The sequence below is a fragment of the Sceloporus occidentalis genome, unplaced genomic scaffold (assembly GCF_023333645.1).
Source record: "Sceloporus occidentalis isolate IW3139 unplaced genomic scaffold, rSceOcc1.0.p SCAF_4, whole genome shotgun sequence".
Taxonomy (NCBI): Eukaryota; Metazoa; Chordata; class Lepidosauria; order Squamata; family Phrynosomatidae; genus Sceloporus; species Sceloporus occidentalis.
This window is the reverse complement of record NW_028316984.1, coordinates 118,967,519-118,982,909: the sequence shown is the minus strand read 5'-3', so window position 1 is coordinate 118,982,909 and position 15,391 is coordinate 118,967,519. Positions and strand designations below refer to the sequence as shown.

The 15,391-nt window shown below is 39.0% G+C and overlaps 1 protein-coding gene across 4 annotated transcripts in view; it reads left to right on the top strand.

The window, feature by feature from the left end:
* The window catches only part of PRMT3 (protein arginine methyltransferase 3), an 80,852-nt gene that overhangs the window by 40,855 nt on the left and 24,606 nt on the right, over positions 1 to 15,391 (top strand). For 3 of the 4 annotated variants that reach the window (XM_089521362.1, XM_089521363.1, XM_089521364.1), the window contains exons 10-12: positions 149 to 227; positions 10,328 to 10,515; positions 14,249 to 14,335. In XM_089521362.1, coding sequence (XP_089377488.1) covers positions 149 to 227; positions 10,328 to 10,515; positions 14,249 to 14,335 — 354 coding nt within the window. The remainder of the gene's footprint in view (positions 1 to 148; positions 228 to 10,327; positions 10,516 to 14,248; positions 14,336 to 15,391) is intronic. The other variant, XM_089521365.1, reaches the window with a different exon arrangement.

Sequence of the window (15,391 nt, the reverse complement as noted above, 5' to 3'; positions counted from 1 at the left end):
CAAAAGAAGTTGTAGCATAAGCTTTTGTAACCAAGCCAATTAAAGCTTATGCATCTGAGGAAGTCCTGACAGTGAGCAAAATGTGTCCTGACAATAGAACACTAGTGTGTGCTTATGACATTGTCTTCTTTTGTCTCTCACTTCACAGGGCTATTTTCTTCTCTTTGAGTCGATGCTGGATTCAGTCATTTATGCAAGGGACAAGTACCTGGCAAAAGAAGGCTCAGGTTAGTCTGCTTTAATAAATGGTTCAGCTCTGAGGGGAAATAAAGATTTAGATTCTGTTATGCATGACTAAGGAAGTTCTTACCTGAAATGAAAAATGTTTCCATCATTTGAAGCTCCAAGGCATTTGTTTCATGGTATGGGTAATACAGAAGCATTAATGGGATATTTGGGCTTTAAACGAATAGCATTTTCAAGAACACGTTGACTTTTAAAAAATAATTGAAGAATAATCCTTGAAAGTTATTATACCAACTTTTTTCAGTTAATAACAAGGCATGAGGAAAGAACATTGCTAAAAGAAGGAGGAAAGAACATTAATAAAAGGATTTTGAAAAGACTGATCTAACTCTACCTGATAATTAACTAGTTTAGGTAGTTTCTAAGAGTGAAAGCCAGTGAGACAAAATCTCTGTTCACAGTCAGAACATCCCTTCTCCTTCCTTACCCTGAGCTTCATTTGCCCTCCCAGATCTGCTCTGGTGGGTCACCCAACCCTCCAGAATAGATTTCATGGGTCTGTTGACTGCAGGGTGTTTTTCCATTGACAGATGTCATTCCATTGGTGTGTGGACACAATTGAATTGCAGCCCAAAGGTTCATTAAAAGTTTAGTAGCAATGAACATTATATGGAATGAAGATATGAAAGACCATGAGGGCTAGGTGAATTCATTTTTGAAGAATCTAAAACAGAAACATTTGTCATGGTTGTAAAATGCTTTTATGATACCTTTTTTGTGTTTGTGAACCAAGACCTCATATCTCACTATGTTGTTCATTTGAACTAAACTTGGAGCAGGAAATCATGTGGAATTATTTCCTGGTTTCTCCATGTGTTTGTATTTTAAAGATACTAATATTATTTTAAATTAATATTAGAATTTTAATAATAGAATATTAGTATTATTTTAAATTCATTATCAGAAGGACTATAAAATCTTAAATTTTGGGAACTAGACAACTAGGTATATTATTCTGTAGTGGGGGGGGGGGAATGTCCCCTGCTCTCCACTAACACTGAAGCATCTGTGTTGTTGTTGTTGTTTAATTAGATTTGACCTTCCAAATGCCCAACCCTAGCATCAAGAAAGAAAACCCTAGCACAAAAAAAAAATAAAAAAAAATAATTCTAATTCTGTGATTTATTTTCTTGGACATATGATAACATGGCATTCTTGGCAAAACTTTGGAAAGATGGTAAGGTCAACGTTAGAGGTTTCCTTAATGCTGCAGTTTCCATAAATTAGATGCTTCATTATGCAGTATTACTTACTTTAAAGGAGTTGTGTCCATTGCTATTTACATGTACTGTATTCATAATACTTACATCTAGTTTTAAATCTCTTAAGAAGTATGCTGGCAAACTCTTTGAACATCTGGTGTCACTGGAATTAATCCTTGTTGACTGCTGCAGTCACCTATGAATGTTCTAGTGTCTTTCTTTCCTCACAATTTTGGAATTTTATTATCACTCCTTTACAGTGGCTTCTTTTCAGTGCCTAATATTAAATACACACAGGCCTTTATAACATTGGAATCTGGATGTCATTGAGTTGTGGTTTTTTCGGGTCCTTGCCTGCAGAAAAAGTGGGGTATTAAATAAATAAATAAAAAATTTTGGGGGGACTACTCAGAAACCATAGGAGCTGATGTAAAACATGAACATTGTTGAGAATATTGCAAAACAGGAGGCTGGATAATATGTTATATTGTGTGTCCTTTTACCCTTGACTAGGTTTGTCTTACTCTTAATTATAGACAGCAGTAGGAAAAGAGTAAGAGTGCAATACAGATGGAATCAGTCAGGGAAGTTATGACCCTAAGTTCTCAAGACTCTTTGTAGGATTGTTAATAACATGATATCTGGGAGGTCTGTCATTCATAGGGTTGCCAAAAATTAAAGCTGATTTGATGGTATATAACAACAAGAAGAACAAGTGATAGGAAATAAGGGTCACAAGGTTTGAATATCTGGTGATTCCTGGCTGAGTTGATGCATGCAAGCCTTTCGCTACCCGCCATGTTTTTCTTACTAGCACAAGGAACTAAAATTAATCAGTGGAAAGCTGAACCAGAGCTCCTAATTGGACCCATTGCAATTCAGGATCATAAGGCAGGGCTGTTTCTAGGCTTACAGATTTGAGTTTATTTGGAAGTGACAAGTCAGCATCGAAGCACTGCAAGTTTTCCCTTTGTAGTTAGTTTGGTCATTCACCTGAGGCTGAATGGGGGAACAAATTATTTCATTTATAGTAAGAAGCTTGCATTCCCATCCAGTTTAAATGTAACTGGTTTACCCAAGTGTATTTTCACTCCTCCTTACTGTTTACAGAATTAGATTGTGGAACATCTAATTTTGACGTTTGGTAATGGGAAGTGCTGAGTCGTCTGTGCTCACTGATCCACTTGCTAGCTATGTGCACAGCCGGGTGGCTTAATTAAAAAAGCTGCTTAGCCAGGGGAGAAAGTAGGACATTTTCAAGACAGACTGTAGAATTTAAAACACCCGGAGAAAGTTGGCTTTGTCGGATTATAACAATATAAAGCCAAATATTGCCATGTTTTGTATTTTGCTTGACTCTTGCCCAAAATAATTACGGTAAGAGATGTACTTATCATTTGTATTGCACCTAAAACAATAGGAGGTTATTTACAGGAGAAATACCTATTTAAACTGAGATCTTTCTGTTTTTAAATCATTATCTGGGTGGGGGGGGGAGTAGTAATTTGAGTTTCCCAACAGAGAAAGTTTGAGATCGAACAGAATAGAATTATTTTCTGCTTGCTTTTCCCCTTGGGTGTAGTATGTGGTTTTGGAAAGCTTGCTGAGAACACTTCTTGTTCTCCTTGCAAGTAGTATAGTTGTGTAATTTCAGATTTTCCATCTGCAGATTTTTGATGCAAAGGCCTAAACCTGTACACCCAGGAGGTAAATATTTTAATTGCCTGTCTAAAACAGGACTAGGCAATCGATTCAACAAATCTGACATCTTGAAAGTGTTATCACTTGGAAGACCTGTATCTTTTTGCTGTTCTGTTTCAAGGAGCAGTGGAGGAGTAGAGAAAGGAAGCAAGAGGCATGCAGTAGTGGATGGTGGGTATGGATAGATGCTCTAGGTATGCAGCATTTGTATATGCCATACTCTGTCACCTTTGTCTTTATCATAGTCCTTTTCCGCAAGCAGCTGAACAGTTAATGTCTTCTGAAGAATATTCCTAGGGAAATCAAATGGAGAATATTAAGCAGTCCAGCTACTCTTAAATGTTGCCTGAGAGCTCACTAACTAACCAGTGGGAAAATGAAAATACAAGTCAGTTGTCTTTTTTTGGTAAGCTTGGAAGTTAGAAAATGGGGCAAGTGGGGGTATAATTTCTTGATGTGGAAGCTTTGCTAGATGTGGTTCAGGTTGACTCAAACTGTTGAATCTTGGCGGTATCCAGACCGGCACTTTGCGCCGGCCTGGATATATGCTAGGGTTGCTTCAGGGCATCCTTTATAGACGCCCCTCAACCCTAGCATGTAACTGCGGTGTGGTAATGGCGGCACCCTGTCTACATGGGCGCCGCCATTACAACGTCACGACGCCGCCGCCTCCAAACAGAACGGCGGGGCATGAGGCTCGCACGCCACTGCAGGGCACTTGTGGCGCCCTTTTAGCGGCCCGGAAGGAGCTCCAAAATGGAGGTCCTTCCTCTGCTTGTATCACTGGCGCAGCCTTTACATGGCTGTGCCAGTGATACAAAAGAGAAAGGGGCCAAGCGGCCCCTTTCTCTCTTTCCCCGCCGCTGTTGGGGTGTCCTTGGGGCATGAAGCCCCAAGGACACCCCTTTCCAGGCCGCGGGGAAGCGGCTTTTTGCCGCTTCCCTGAGGCCTTGAAAAGTGGTGGATCCGGGCTTCTGGTGCTGCAGCTGTGGCAGCTCAGGCCCTGATCCGTCGGGGAAAGGGACGGATGCAGGCTGCCCCAAAGGGGCGGTCAGTATCCCGCCATAGTCTGGATTTTTACCTATTGCTGAATGACAATCTTGAAAGCTCTATTAATTAAGGCTAATTAATGAAAGCAGATAGTTCTTGTTTGGAATGAGATATTGAAATGCCATTGAAATTTAGCTGGAACATGACTGTTTAGTATGAGAGGAAGAACAGATGAAGCTGAAACTTCTAAACTTTTCCCAGTAGAGTAGAACATTAATAGTACTCAAGTTTGATTGTTCAGTTCATTTAGAGGCCTTTGGAATAGATTGCTTATGCCTTCAGGCATTTGTAACTGATGCACTTCTGCCAGTAAGTTTAGAAGGTTAATGGCACCCAATGTAGGTGGTTTCTTACATTTCACCATAAATCAGCCAGCAGGTGGGGTTAAAGCAGCAGAAGAACTCATGGCACATGAAGCTCTTTTTCTGTTAAGTGTAGCAGTAGATGGATGATTCTGTCACACACAAATGAGATAAAAATATGCTACATTAATATTTAGTTGGAATGTTTTCAAGACTTAAGCAAGAGGTCTGGCAACCTCCTTGACTAAGGAGAGGGTGAAAATTTATAATGAATATGTGTTGATATAGTGTATACTGTTTTATTCAAAACCTTTTTGCCACAATGTCTGTGTATCTTGAGTAACAGAAATATACTGATGTAATTCCTTACTTTTCTTCACTGTCTTTTTGTGTACATACATATATTTTCCTCCTACAGGACATAATAGACCAGTGATGGCGAACCTTTTTAGGTTCGCGTGCCAGGGGGTGGGGCTTCTGTCCCCTGGGATGGGGCTGCATGCTGGGGCGGGGCTTCTGGTCCAGGGGTGTGGCTTCCACCCTCAATGGGTGGAGCTTCCACCCTCAGGGCGGGGCTCTTCCCCTGGCCCCAGCTGTCTCTCAGAGACAGCTGGAGGTTAGCAAAGGCCCGTGAGGGGGAGGAGCCATGGGCACGGCCCCAGTCCTCCTCTTCCCGGACCTTTCTTCACCCCAAAGGGCTCTCTAAAGCCGTTTGGGGGCGAGGAAGGGAGAAAGGGGAAGAATAGGAATGGCAGGGCCCCTGCCTCCCTCCCCATGGACCTTTCCCTGCCCTCTAGGTGCCCCGTTTGGGGCACTTGGAAGGCAGGGAAAGGTAAGTTGGGAAGGAAGGAGGGAGATGGGGAGGGCCCCTGCCTCCCTTCCCACGGAGCTTTCCCTGCCCTCCAAGTGCCACAAATGGGGTACTTGGAGGGCAGGGAAAGGTAAGTGGGGAAGGAAAGAGGGAGATGGGGAGGGCCCCTGCCTCCCTCCCCACGGAGCTTTCCCTGCTTCCAGCTGTCTGGCAGGCAAAGCTCCCTGAGGAGGAGGCACTGGCGTGCGCCGGTCACTCCTCCTCTCCCCGCCCTTTTCCTGGCCTCTAGCTCTCTTGAAGAGGCAGCTGGGGGCTGGGAAAAGGCTGTGAGGAGGAGCCAGAGGCGCGCTCCTCTGGCTCCTTCTCCGGAGCTCCCTTTTCTGGCTTGCAGCTGTCTCCGAGAGACACCTGCGGGCCAAGAAAAGGCAGGGAGGAGTAGGAATGGGCACGCTCATGCCTCTTCCGCCTTCTCCCTTGCCCCGTGCCCGAGGAAATGGCCCAAAGTGCCACTTCCGGTACGCGTGCAGTGGGTTCGCCATCACTGTAATAGACTGTCTTCAAAGCAAGGCGATAGATAGAAAAAATAAGTTACAGAAACCTCTAAAATTATGAACTTTGTAGCAAGTCTGCCAAACTGTTATTGCCTGAGGGGCAAGTGGGACAAAAGTATGTACTCAAGATAAACTAGCTGTCAAATTTGCATATTTTTATAAGATAAAAATTGCTCATTACAATGCCACTAGCCGAATTGCGCAGCTCATATAACAGGATTTTAAATGAAACATTTCCTTCAGGTGTTTGTAACTTGCAAGCTTTTGCAAACCATTTTGAAACAATTGTTCAGACTACCTAACTTCATAATTTTCATTCCTTTCCAGGAAGGTTAAAATATAAATGATTCTGAAACTTAATTTCATGAGGACACTTGATTTACAGTTTGAAGTTGTGCTAATATTTCATACGCCAGTATAGTATATTACAGCCCCTGTATTCATGGGACCAGTACCTGTGGTTTCACTGTCTGTGAACTGAGTTTATATATGTTCAAGTTACCATTGTGAGCCAGAACTTCATTTGTGTAAACTGAGGACTACAGGTTCTGAGAATAACAGTGCAGGTTCAAAGGGGACATTAAAAAGTGAATATAGAACAGTCAGTGGAATCAAGTTATCACTGTTGGTATGTGATGCTATAATGTTGTCTTATTGAAAAAATGTTTTGCCTTTATTCATGTGTGTAATGCTTGCCAGTTTTTATATTAGTGTATCTGGCTGAGTGTGCCCCCCCCCCTTTTTTTTTTTTTCCTGGTAAATACTGGTTTTCATGTTTCATTTACCTTCCAAAGTAGTTGGCTTTTTTTATTATAACACTGTGATTGGATGTGTATGACTTTCTTAGGGTGGCAGAAATGCAAATTTTACAAATACCCATTCCTGCTTGCGTGCTGTTGTTGTTATCATTGTTGTTGCTGCTTTCGTTTTCATAGAATCATACAGTTGGAAGAGACTGCAAGGGCCACCCAGTCCAAACCCCTGCCATGCAGGAAATCTCAATCAAAGCATCCCCGACAGATGCCATCTAGCCTCTGTTTTGTAGCTACTTTAATATTTTATACATGTTTTCATTTATTCAAGTAGTGGCTCTGTTTGAATTTGATTATTTATATGTAGTTATAACATGGGAGAAACTGGCAAAACCAACTCTGATTATTCCTTCCTTAAGAAAACCCATGAAATTCATGGGATCACCATAAGTTTACAGATGACTTCAAGGCACATGCACACACACAAACATACAACATATGCTAGGGCAGAAATGGCCACCTGTGTCTGTCAAGATGTTTTTGGCCTGTACCTTACATTAGCCCTAACCAGCATAACCTGGTGAGGCATTTATCAGGTGTAGCCTGAAAGCCATGTGAAGGCATCCTGGGTCTGAGGATGGTGTATCCTTCTATACATTTTTTTAAACCATGATCTGTAAAATATATCAAGCAGTGATCTGTAGAAAGAGGCTACAGCCTTAATTGCACTCATGCCTTATTCCACCATAATATATACTATACTATATATACTATACCAGTATAGGTAGTAGCAGTGAAAAGAAGAGGGTTGCAGGTGCAGAGGTGGTGAAAAGAGTAAGACATTGGAGAAGTAGGAGAATTTGTCTGCTGGCTGCGCAACTCTAGAAAAAGTGGTGTAGTGCACGAAAAAGTGATATAGCATGTGAACAGGATTTTGGCTTTCCATACAAATGAAAACAAATAAATGAGAGGACAATTGGTTATACTTGGTTTCCTGTCTTCATCAGCTCATTGAATTAAAACTATGCTTCTAACCCTATAGTTACTACAGTATTACCCTTTTTGAATCCTTACATTTGTGAGGCATTGCTAAGGGATTAAAGATTTCCTGTCATACTTTGCTCTCAGTATGAGCTGTTACTAATGACAGATGATTTGGGGGCAGTGAGTCGAGAAGGACACAGATGACAAATCCATGAATTTCTAAAGTATGCTGCAGTGAGATATGTCTGATCAGCAGTTTAATACTACCTGTGATGAGAAATAATCAGATAAAAACAAAATGACAACAATATGTAGGAATTGGGAATTAGATGTTCTGACGTAGGAATTGTTTTGCTCTTGTTCTTAGCAAGGATTATGAATCAAAATCTGATCCAGTACTAATGTGGATCATTAAAATAATAATAATGCCCCAAACCTTTCCTGTTCCATTTTCTAATTGAGTGCAGGAAATAATTTCAGTACTTGTTTTGGATCTTTTCTGCCCTACAGCTGTGATTTAGACATGATTACTTGGAGACATGTAAATGACTTGAAGACACAACAACAATAACAGATGGAAACATATTATTTCTTTCAGCATCAAAATAGTGACCCCCAATATAATAAGTCACAATTGTCAATTTAATTCTGAATGTCAACTGTCTTGATCAACATGAGTTGGCTGAAGAGCAGTTCTGGTACTAGTGTTAGAGGAGTCACACCAGAGCTTCTTTCAGTGCTAGTCTTACATTGAGAAGAACACCAAGAAACTTCACCTTATCGATGGAGCACATAACAATCCATAATTTTGGCCTCAAAACCTGCCTTTGATGTATACATGAGGCCAACTTATATTTGAACATATATGGTGTATCAGGCTTGCTAATATGAAAATGCAAAAAGGCTAAAAACTAGAGAGTATGTCCTGAAATCCACAAGATAAATCTTATAACTTTGCTGATTTGATTTTGAGTCATTGTGAACAGGACAGAGATAATGTGCAAATGTAACAGTGATTTAATATGACAAGGTTGTCTTTTTGGATTTCTTATTTAGTCCCCTGAAGAAGGCCCTAAGAGTACCCACAGCTTTTTAACTGATGAAGTCAATCTTGAACCATGTCTCCCTTTCCTCTTGTAAAATGACTGCATAGAATTCCATAGTGATTTTGTTTATACTGTATGTTGCTTGCATGTATAAGATTTAGTTCTTGTTCAACTGAATGCATAGCCTATTTAAAACCCAGACTCTAATACTATGGCTAATATGCTTCGTTCACAAAGCACAAGAGAGCATTAAGGGTACAGATCATCATATCCTTACTCAGACCTTGAGCATGATTATTCTGGTCTGTTTTTTCACTCTTCATATTTCATTGGGTTGTGTAATTTGGAAACACATTTGCCACAACAGACATGTATCATTTGTCAGTTTCCTTTTCAGTACCTTCTATTTAAATTTGAACATGTTACATCAAGGAATCCAAGTGCATATGCTAAACCAATGTATTTAGTCTATTCTATTCATCTGTTACATTTTGGTTTTTGCATCAAGCCTTCTGTTTCATGTCCCATTTAAGAGCTGGATATTCAATGACATGATATTGAAAATTGAAACAAACCTGTACCAGTTCAGGATTTAAAATGCACAAACCAGCAAATGTTCTAGTAACATGAACAAGCAAGTAATAGAATCATAGAGCTGGAAGAGACAACAGGGGCCATTGAGTCCAACCCCTGTCTTACCTATCTGGATGAAGGTTAAAATATGGCTGTTGCAAAGTGCTATAATACTAGTTTATATGAGAAGTCTATTTTGAGTAAAGCTGCTGATTTCAAACTTAGCCCCACCTAAAATGCGGTTGGAGCACTGGACTAGGGTTGAAGATACTGTATATTGGATTGTGAAATGGAAATTGTAAATGAAGGGGAGGGGGAGGCTAATATAAAAATGATATATATGGGAAACATATATGGAAAAACAAATACAAGTTGACCTAATGGAGTGAGCAGCCTATAAAAACGAGAAGAAGGGTGAAGTTGAGATGAAAACAGAATGTGTGATATCCCAGGAAACTACTTCCAGTGGAATAGAAATGAGATTGATATAACAACCAGTGTGAGGGCGAGAATTTAATAGTGTTGGTAGGCTATTATTTGTATGGATGAAGAGAAAGGCAAGAGTTAAATTTAAAATGAAATTGAAGGGATGGTGTCTGGTTAAAATTGGGTTAACAAATCTGGTTACAGGATAAATGTGCAAGTTGATAGAACTATGGAAAATAGATTGTTTATATTGATGTTTTATTATATAACAGATTTATAGTTGTAACTAGAAAGATGGTAAAGAAGGAGAAAATTCACATTGCTTAATATTATATAATGGCTTAAATGCTTGATATCATTATAGAAAGATAATGGGTGATGCTTTTATGTTAGATCTATTACCCTAGGGAAGAAAGAGGATTAATGAGAATACTATAAGATAGTAGCTATCTGTTAAAGCATAAGGTCTTTCATTTATTTCTTTACATTATATACTTAAGATTTATTTGTATCTAGTCCTCAAGAATCTTACTTCACAGACACAGCAAATGAAAATGCAATCATAATTAAATGTTATATTTGTCTTCTATATGATTAATAGTAAAGTCTGGACTGAGTTTTTCTTACTGGAGAGAAACAGTGTTCTGCTGCACAATCATTATTTTCAAATGATTTATTTGCAGTGTATCCTGATATCTGCACCATTAGCCTGGTGGCTGTAGGTGATCCCAGTAAACATGCTGACAGATTAGCTTTCTGGGATGATGTGTATGGCTTCCGCATGTCCTGTATGAAGACGGCTGTAATTCCTGAAGCTGTGATAGAAGTCTTAGATTCCAGCACACTTATATCTGAAGCTTATGTCATTAAGGTACTTTAACAATTAACGTAAACTTATTTAAAAGAATATATAATTGTTCATTCCAGCTATATGTTCAGATAGAGAAAAATCAAGTATTAGCTGTTTAGCTTTGTAAAACAATATGTGGTTTATGGTACTTAACATTTTTGGAACTTGGACCTGAACTGTATGGATTTTGCAGTCTTTTCATCAAAGTGTGTAAGTTACTTTTAAAAGTAGTTAGGTTATTGTTACATCTCAGTTACATTAGTTATATCTCTTTACTTTCATGTGTCTAAAAATACCGAAATTTGTACTCGAGGAAGAGATTTTAATGCTGCAAACCTCTGAACTGTAGTACAAAACATATTATTTTCTTGTGTATCTAATTGTGCTTCATCATCTACAACAGAGCACAAAGCACACTATGAGGCAGTATTTGAACCATGTGGTATTCCTTTTCCACCATTTAGTGAGAGAAAATACATTGGAACCATAAAATTAATTAAGAAGTTGTTAGTGTACTGCAAAAGGAAAGAAGTTAACCTTTGCTTATGCAGGGATACTGTTGTTATTGGCAAATGAACTAATTACAAATAACTATTTGTAACAAGTTACTTTCAGCCTGTGCTTTTCATAGTTTATAAAACTCTCCTTCTTTCCACTCTCTTCATGAAAAAAACCTCATGAAAACAACAACAATAAGATGTACTACTGCCGACTTGATATTTCTTGACTGTATGTCAAGATTAACATATAGTTCTCATACAGGACAAAGAATTATCCTAACAATCCAAATTGTTGTTTGATATGTTTGCAGACTTTGAAGACACATTAATTATACTATTCTCAGAAGTCCTTGACTTTTCATATATTCCTATTTGAACATTTGGTACTCTACCAACTCTGACTACTTAATGAGTGGTAGCATTAAAAAAAAATCCTAGTTGAACAACTTTCAGTTGAAACAGGTGTTGGGACAGTCACTTAGTATCATACAAAGGTCCTATCCAGACCAGCGCTTTGCCTGGATATGTACTAGGGTTGCCTCGGGGCATTTTTTACAGACGCCCCACAACCCTAACACATAGCTGTGGCGGCATAATGGCGGCACCCTGGATACACGGGCACCCTCATTATGACATCACGGCCACACCGCCTCCAAACAGCGTGGTGCGGGCATGGCGTGACGTGTTCACGCCGCGCCAGGCTGCTTGTGGCGGCCTAACAGCGGCGCTGGAAGGAGCTCCAAAATGGACCTCCTTCCCAGAGGTTGCCTTGTTCCCACGGCAACTAGATTGCCACAGGAACGGTGCCAGGGAGAAAGGGCTGAGCAGCCCCTTTCTCCTCTGGCTGCAGCTCCTGGGGCGTCCTGGGGCATAAAGCCCCAAGGACACCCCTTTTCGGGATCAAGGAGAAGTGGCATTTTGCCACTTCTCCCTGGTCCCGAAAAGCACCAGATTGGGGCTTCTGGGCTGCCGCTGTGGCTGCCCTGGCCACAATACGTGGTGTAAAGGGGCGGCTGCAGGCTGCCCCAAATGGGCAGTCTGTATCCCGCCTACTTCTGCAACAGAATATTTTTGAGTTTTGAGAAAACTCAATAAATACTGTCATTTGTCGTAGATGTGGGCATAGCTGAAAGGTTTGAAAAGAGTCCTGCCCTCTCCTGCTCAGTTTTGTGGTGATGTAGGGAAGATACAAGATACTGTTTGCCATTTGTATAGCATATTGCAGTGTTAAATTATATATTTTTCAGTTCCCTGGGAGGGAGTGAAAAGGCTGGCCCATTTCCATCAGGGCTAGCCTCAAGAAGAAGAGTGTATTTTTATTTTTATTTTTATTTTTATGTATTTTATATTTATGTATTTTTATTGCTGTAACCCACCCAGATTCCTTGTGATTGGGCGGGATATTAATAAATCATTTATTATTATTATTATTATTATTATTATTATTGTGTTTTGATCACTATCAAAATATACTATTTCGTTCTCAAAATGGAAAATACTTCAGTATAGTTTCTGTAAGATTTCACACCAAATACTGTAAAACTTAAAGTTTAACAGCCTCAAATTGCTTTCTCTGAAAAAAATAAAGGACCAGTTGTTCAACTCCTATGAGTTATGAAAAGTGACAAACCTGCCTGTAAAGCAGTTACTTTACATTCTGCTGGTAGAGAGTGAAAGGAGGAAAAATAAAAAGATACTTGAGTAGTATCAGTAGGCAAGCTTCTAAATCATCTTTATCATTTGAGCAAAGCTGTTTTCCTGTACAACATGCAATCAAATGAATGAATTGACTAAAAATGTGAGCTACAACTAAACAACCAAAAATCAATTCCTGTTCTGTAAAATGGATGGCTTTAAAATATTTAGGAAATTATAAAAATGTACCTAATTAATCACACAATGACCAAGAATGTTGGTTTCCTTCTGAATTGGGTTTTTAATGAGAAGTAGTGACTTTGCCATAGAACTTTCATACTTTAAATTGAGCAATTACTAATCATAATTTGAACACAACTAAATCTGTACAATAGTAGAATGTCTACTTGAAAGAACATAAGAGAACTCATAGTCCAAGTATTAGGCAGGATATCTTAAGTGCCCCAAAATATTTTGCATTGGATATCTGGTCAGGTTTTTTTTATAACATCTAAAGAAGGATTTAGATCCCTAGCTATTTGTTCCAGTTACGAGCCCTTCATGCACTAAATATTAGAACTGTAAATGTTGTCTCTACATCTATAACTGATCTCCATTGCTTTATGCCTAGGTAGTAGGTTAAATTGTTAGCTGTTTGGTCTTGACTGTTTTAAATATTATGAACTATAACACACTTTCTCCTCCTCCTGTTCATGTTTTTCTCCAGACCAGTTGTTCTCAACTATAGGGGTACCTCAGCCCAGCCAGCACTGCAAAACATAAGAGACTCCGCATGTTAGCCCTCAAACTTCTGGTGCTAGTCTAGTTGAGAATTATTGTTTTATTTCTTCTGTAAGATCTCAGAGGATGTTCTTTCTACATCTTTTAACATAATAGCACTCTTCCTTTGAAATAATGCTGACATTTTTACCCTCAAGTGCCCCATATGGAACACATTCCATTTGACATCTCAGAAGCAACCTTTTGTATCTTGGCAAATACAGTTAATAATTGTTTGGTGCCATTGTGTCATATTCCATTTTCATATTATGATTATCACACTTTTTTGTCAGTGGGCTGGTTGAGATTATATAAGCAGAATGTGCAGGGACAGTGGGGTCACCAATACCTGCTCACTTGCTGCAGGCCTTCATCTCTCTTGAAAATCTCTTGTTCCAGCTGTTGGTGGAGGCCAGAGGCTTCTGCTAGGACAGTGATTAAAATCCTTTTCAGTGAGCAGAAGAAATTTCATGCTAATTGATCTTGCCTATTGTATTCTTTTTATGTTTAACATTATATGTTAATGTGTTGCCCACATTTCCACTAGAATTCTCTAAGCAACTACCATATATACTCATCTATAAGTTGAGAAATGTATGCCCAAAAATTGACCCCTAAATCCCAGGTTGACGTATTTATGGGTCAGTATGGTAATGTGATAGCAGCTCTTTCAGATTTCTCCATACAGTCAGGAGAGCAGTTTCTTTCTCTTTTGAGCCAAGCAGAAAGTCTTAAATCAGTAATACAGAACTTGTAAAAGCAGTATTGTACATAACTATAGCTTCCATGTAATTGTTTGCTTCCTAAACTCACATGAGATTTTCTCCATTGTCTTGCAGCGGATAGATTGCCATGCTACATCAGTTTCAGAACTGGATTTTTCATCAGACTTCACCCTGAAAATGACAAAGACTTCTGTTTGTACGGTAATGATGTTTATTGGAGTATTTCTAGGGATTAATGCTTCAGTTTGGAATTTTTTGGTCTAGGATAAAAAGCTTCTTTCTCTTTGCAAATGAATTCCACTTATCAGTTTGCAGGATTACAATTTGATACATACGCACACTGCCTCAGCTGTTGACCTCCGACAGCCATTTCAGCAGTGTTTCCAATCTTTGACCAATATATAATATTTCTAACGAGAACTTCTCTCTCTCTTGTTTGTTTTACCCATCCTTGTTTTTGACCTGTTACAAGTTTTTTTTCCTCTTTGGGTTTGTTAGCCTTTGAACAGTTTTCACCAAGTATATATGAAAGAATGTTTATCTTATTTGATAGGAGTTATACCCTGTTTACCTACTCTTTTAACAAAACAGTTTGCCTATGTTGAGTGTCTTTACATAAAACCATACTTCATTTTTCTGTTTAGTTGAGATTTAGGAGTGTGGATTGCATCTTCATTTTAAGACTGATAAATGTATTTGCCTCTCTTCTCTAATCTCAAATGTAGTGATAGAGCTGAAATGTTTGGTTGGGTGTTATTAATTTTTAGTCAAAGATTTGTAGTGTTTTGCAAAAACAAAGTCACATCACCAAATATTACACACTTCATCATGTAAGATTATTGACATCCTGTGACCAGAATTTCCACTCCTTTTATGATAGAGTATGGCAGTTTAGTTAGAGCCTGACAGTCCATCCATCATATCAGGCTGCCTAACCTTGCAGTAAATGAACAGTAAAGTCCATTATTAGTATTGGGGATTTTGAAGATGGTTTAAAGGTGTAAGGCTTTGGTTGGCCATATTTTTTCTTGACTTTTTTAAATATGAATTTTTGATTTGGTTTAAGATAGGAGGCCATATGCTTGCTTGTTGCCTTGTCGCTTTTTCTTCCTGAAACAAAATACAGCTAATAAAAGTTACATGTGAACAAGAAAGTCTATGGTCTAAATCCTATTGCTGAGTAGTAAGCTATCAAATACATAAATCCCATTGATTCAGTGGATCTGCTCTAGTTGGAATGAGCAAGTGGATTTTACT